The sequence below is a fragment of the Rosa chinensis genome, chromosome 1 (assembly GCF_002994745.2).
Source record: "Rosa chinensis cultivar Old Blush chromosome 1, RchiOBHm-V2, whole genome shotgun sequence".
Taxonomy (NCBI): Eukaryota; Viridiplantae; Streptophyta; class Magnoliopsida; order Rosales; family Rosaceae; genus Rosa; species Rosa chinensis.
Genome location: NC_037088.1, coordinates 45,547,781 through 45,552,927, shown reverse-complemented (window position 1 = coordinate 45,552,927; position 5,147 = coordinate 45,547,781). Strand labels below are relative to the sequence as shown.

Here is a 5,147-nt window from a genome sequence, read left to right as displayed (position 1 = left end):
TTATGGCATGATTTAGTTCGAGAACTACTAATTTTAATGATCGTGTGGAACTCAACTAATTAGTAAATGCACAAGTTCTCACTTGTTAACTTCCTTCAGAGTTAGGAGATCACTTGTACTGAAATCTTGTAAGGTAGTTTGAGCATTTATAAATTTGCAGTGCTCTCATATAAGCCATTCATAGCAGTTGAAATTACAAAGCAGTTTTAGCACATGAACCAGTCAGTGAGTGACCAAGATGGAGTTGTAATGAAATTGAATTAAAGTCGAGTGGTTGGGTCAATTAGAATCAATTTCAAGGACGGGTAGAGATGGAATGACTAAGAAAAACTTCAACAGAAACGGTGCAACATATATCAACAGAGTGACAGCTTGGATTGATATGAAATGAAAAACTTCCAGCTTGCAGGTGAGAGGACGCATAAACGACTAAACATTGAAGTACAAATGTGCGACAATTTTAGTGTACTAAAAATCCCTCTAGGCGACCGTCTAGGCCCCGTTTAAGCATTAGAAGGTGGCTAGCCGTCTCGACTAGTTTTCTATTTTAATTAAACACTTACTTAAAATAAGTGTTTTATAATAAAATTAAAATAAAATAAATATACATCCACGCACCCGTCTAAGCAATTAGGCGCTAGATCCGTCTCTATCGCCTCCCTATTATCTAGCGATTTTGAGAAATTATATTGATAAAAGAAGAAACTTGTACAAACCTGCTCTTAGTGCTCTGTTATTATATATAGGAGAATGCCCTGTCCATCGAATGATGTATTTAACATACTATGTTGTTGGATTGGACAGTCTAGACCTAAAGTCCCACCTTATGGAAGAATTCATCATATCGAGGGTCTAAATTGACAATTTGATAACATTACATATCACCTTTTACAAAATAACAAATTCCTAATGATGATGTATTTATGATAAAAGAATGTTGAAACATTCCACCAACAAACTTGGTGCATCACTTCATCCTTATGCAAAGGCACAAGTGACTAATGCTGTCATGGCATCCCAGAAATTGTACCAGAAACATTTTCAAATTAGTAGCCCCTGTTGAAAACAAGTCTTAATTTACATGTCAAAGCAAGCAATATTTTAAAGATCAGTGATCCAACAGTTTGAAAGAACAAATGGAATAAACCATGCACGCCATTAGACAAGGAAGTAGATAATGGACTTACAACTATAATTTTTATAAATAAACAATAGAACACAGACAACATAGATTCCCAGGCCTTCGCATGCCAGTTCATACCATAACCTACTTTGCTTCATATAGACAATGAAACAACTACTACATACACATAAAATAAGCTTACAACAGTCGCTTAACATTTCTTCCTCTATTTTCTTGTGAAGAAACTTCTCAATTTTCCTCTTTCCAACCTCTCAAGTAGCTTCTTGGCTCCTGGTATGTCCATCTCAGTAAGCTTCTTGAGGTACCCAATTGCTCCATAGGATATCATCAGCTTCTTACACTTCTTACTCGAACAAATTAAGCCGAGGGCACAAACAGCATACTTTTTGGCTGTGTTTTGTGGACTAGGATCGAGCAATTGGACCAAATTTGGTACACTTTTGTTGTCCCTTTTCACTTCTCTACAATTGTGTGGCAGGCTCATCAAACTCGATATCGCCTGTGCAGCAACCTCTCTGGCACTGTTTGATTTAGCCTCGAGCATTTTGATAAGAAGAGGAATGTAGCCCGCCTCACCGATCAATTTCTTCATCTCGGTTGAGCTGCAAACTCGGCATATTGCTGATGCAGCTGCTTGTTGTGCACCTAGTGAACCGGATTTAAGCACGTGAACCAAGCAAGGGAGTAGACCAAGAGAAACCAAAACTTCCATAGAAACTGAGCCAACCAGGTTCCTCAATGCTGCGACTGCAGACTCTTGTGGCAATGGACCGGCTAGATAAGCCAGTAGGCTCCGAATTCCACCTTCTGATATTACAGACCGTCTTAGATTGTCATTGCTTGCAGTGAGATTCTGCAAACACTCAGCTGCATATTCTTTGGACCCCAATAACATTCCACAATCAAGAAGAATGATCATAACCTTTACAATTCCTTCCTCAGCAAGAGTTTGTCGAACCTCGGGGACAGCTGATATGTTCTTCAAAGTGCTAGCAGAAGCAGCTTGAGAAACTGAATCACCAGTCTGACAAATCTCAATCAACGGTCTAACGCCACCGTGCCCAACAATGGCTCTAGCTGCTTCAGCTGACATTGACAATCTCTGAAGCGAAATTGTAGCCTTTTCTTTTCCAATAGCACTCCCAGATTCAACTAGCCTTATTAAAGGTGGCAAGACACCTTCAGAAACAAGCCAATTCTCACAACTCCCTGATTCTGCAAGCGAGCAAATAACAGTTACAGTCTTCTCCCGGATACGAGGAGATGTTGCGGTGAGCAGTTGGACCAGAGCAGCAATATTGCTACGCCCCAAAACCGACAACACATTCTTTTCATCCTCTTTCATAAGCTCAACAAGACTGTCAAGAGCTTTGTGCTTTGCTTCCAAGTGCCCGATCTGAAGCCGAGCAAGCAATTCCCTTATATTACCATGTAGAGCAACCTCAGGTTCAGTTGAAGAACTAGCCATAGACAAAGGCAAAGTAGCCTCACCAAGCACCCCAGTCTTGATCAAAAGGCCACAATCTCGCAAATTCAAGTCCAATTTACCAGACAATGAATCAAGATCACTCTGCATACGAAGTTTTCCTTCATACTTCTCCCCCACACAAAACTCTGCCAATTCAATAGCTTCTTTCAATGTCTTAGATACTGACTGCAATTGCTCCTTACAAAGAGCATTCTTGGAGAAGCAGGGATGGCTAGACAAGTCTGATAATCGTGATGGGATCTGCTCCAACTTTGAAATGATCATCTTCCATCTACCTGGAAACCCCTTAACCTCTCTTGCCTTATTCAGTGCCAATGGAACAAGCTCCCTTGCTTGTGATAACCATTCTTCGGCTGACTGGGTATCGGACAAAACCTTGCTGCCACTTTCTTCGACCATGATTTTAGTCCGGGTATTAATCAAACTGGATAGCAGAGCTAGACCAACTGAAATTCGAAGAAAACCAAGCTTTCTAAGAATAAAGCAGATGAGGAAATGCAAAGAAAAGATGGCTGATATAAGATTTGAAAGGCAGTGGAGCAGTTGCAATCATAAACATATAAAATTATTACTTAAAGCTGCAATTAAATAAGCTCAGATGCAATAAAACAAATAGGCCAACATCAAGAGCTTCGAGAATCTTGCATGATCACAGCAAGCTCGTTTTCCTGAAAACAATATCCGACCAACCATATGGAAAATACCTAAAAGACACCCCATGACTCCATGAGTCCATATTACTGTTGGCAAGTGATCATCATTAAATGCCAAAGCAAAGTTAAATTTTAATAAACAAACTTTTGAAATGATTGAACTTTATAAAACAAAATTGTTGATCCCACATCCGCACAGTACCACAGCAAATAGTCTAAGCTAAGAAGTAAAAGAAGTTTGCTTTTTAAGGGTAAGCAGTGCCGCCCAATTAACAAGCCGTCGGTGCATGTTTCTTCTCTAAAATCAACTTCATATTAAACGAAATTGGCCTTGTACCGAGTGAGAATTGGTTAATGAAACTTAAAGCAATAAACTTTACTCTTTCAAATACTACCCTGGTAACCTTGGGATCAAAATCGACTCTTGTATTTGGCTATAACCTCATCTTGATCAAGATGTCAGGATCAAAATTTAATGGAAAGAGATTGGGAAAGTGGGAGTCTTGGTCTATGTTGCTGTTACTTTCTCTTAAATGAAGCTAGGTGGTTAGAGAGAGAAAAAGACTTTACTTTGAAGAGAAGGTAGAAGTCTCTATCTACAAGTAGAGTGTATTCAAATAGAGTGTATTCAAATTCAGCAAGATGGACCAAACCCCACAACACAGTCATGAAAATTCAAACAGAGAATTATGCATAATACAAAATTGTACCTTCAATTGATTTTTGACTTTGCTTAAAATTCAAACGGTTCCACCATTGACAGCCACAATACTACAATGCCTTCTTCTCTCAAACACAGTCCTCCTGTTCCTCCAAGCACAAAAGGAAACCCATGAAAACCCAGAACTAGAGCAAACTGGGTAAATCTCAAGCTAATATGTAACACATACAAAAAGGAAAAAAGATCAAAACTTTTTCAGATTCTGAAACGAAGGGGTTAAAAAAACAAGTTGATGACCAACCTTTAAGACTCAGAAAACAGAGACGTGTCCTCTTTTTCTTCAGGGAAGAGACCCACTATAGCTTGAGCTTCAATCTTCTTTGTATTTAAGCGTCAGCAACCCAGATCAAATTGACCTTCAAACCCCTCAATTTCACTAAAAAACTAACACCCTCTTCCTCTCTCTTCGTGATCTCAACCCAGCTCACCGATGCTGCCAAAATCAGCAATCAAAGATCAGCTGGGGGATCTTAATATCTCTCTCACTCACTTTCAAGTAATAACAGTTGCTCAGTTTCAGAAACTACCTTGAAATCAATTCTGTTTCCTAGTGAAGAATCTAAAAAACAGAGAGTGAAAAATAGAAGAAGAACAAGAAGCTCAGTTGGAAGCCAAAGCCTTGAGCTTTTTATTGACACTAGTAGACCCACTGTGGTACAAAAAAACGCATGAATTCAAAAAAATCACATTCAAATTTCTTCTTCTTCTTCTTCTCTCTCTAAAATTGGAAGGGAATGAATATGACAAAATCTCTGACTCCTATCTCTCTGTTTCTCAGATTGTTTTTAAACCAAAAAATCAAGAAAGGATCTTGTACTATTTGCGATGTGGAGAGAGAAATTGTGCTCCTGGTTGAGGCAGTAAGCGTTAAAGGGCGAGCAGGTTTGGGGATCCGACGGCTGTGATTGGGAGTGTGACGGAGAATCCGACCGTTGCGGAGTGGGTAAAATTTGAATATGCTTTCAATTATTATTCGAATTCTTTAATCTTACCGAGGTGGTGACATGGATTTAGTGACACGTGTGATGTGACTTTTCAAAGATTGTCGCACGTTGGAGAGTGACAGTTACTTGGGAAAATGATACAATGATGAAATTACTAATTCAACCTTTGATAGGTGTAATGAATGTGGATTAGTTT

The 5,147-nt window shown here is 39.1% G+C and overlaps 1 protein-coding gene across 4 annotated transcripts; it reads right to left on the bottom strand.

Annotated features, from left to right (window-relative positions):
• Nucleotides 1–1,171: 1,171 nt before the first annotated feature.
• On the bottom strand, nt 1,172–4,734 carry LOC112180045 (protein CELLULOSE SYNTHASE INTERACTIVE 1). Of its 4 annotated transcripts, XM_024318559.2 has the most exons (4): nt 4,535–4,734; nt 4,249–4,440; nt 3,997–4,090; nt 1,172–3,079 (listed from the first exon to the last, which is right to left on the bottom strand). In XM_024318559.2, the coding sequence occupies exon 4, from the start codon at nt 3,030–3,032 to the stop codon at nt 1,350–1,352; it is 1,683 nt and encodes a 560-aa protein (XP_024174327.1). In that variant the 5' UTR covers nt 3,033–3,079; nt 3,997–4,090; nt 4,249–4,440; nt 4,535–4,734; the 3' UTR covers nt 1,172–1,349. The 4 variants fall into 4 exon arrangements, with proteins under 4 accessions (XP_024174327.1, XP_024174322.1, XP_040364458.1 ...); XM_024318554.2 differs by having other exon boundaries at nt 4,249–4,734; XM_040508524.1 differs by lacking the exons at nt 3,997–4,090; nt 4,249–4,440; nt 4,535–4,734 and adding an exon at nt 3,682–3,699.
• Nucleotides 4,735–5,147: the final 413 nt, after the last annotated feature.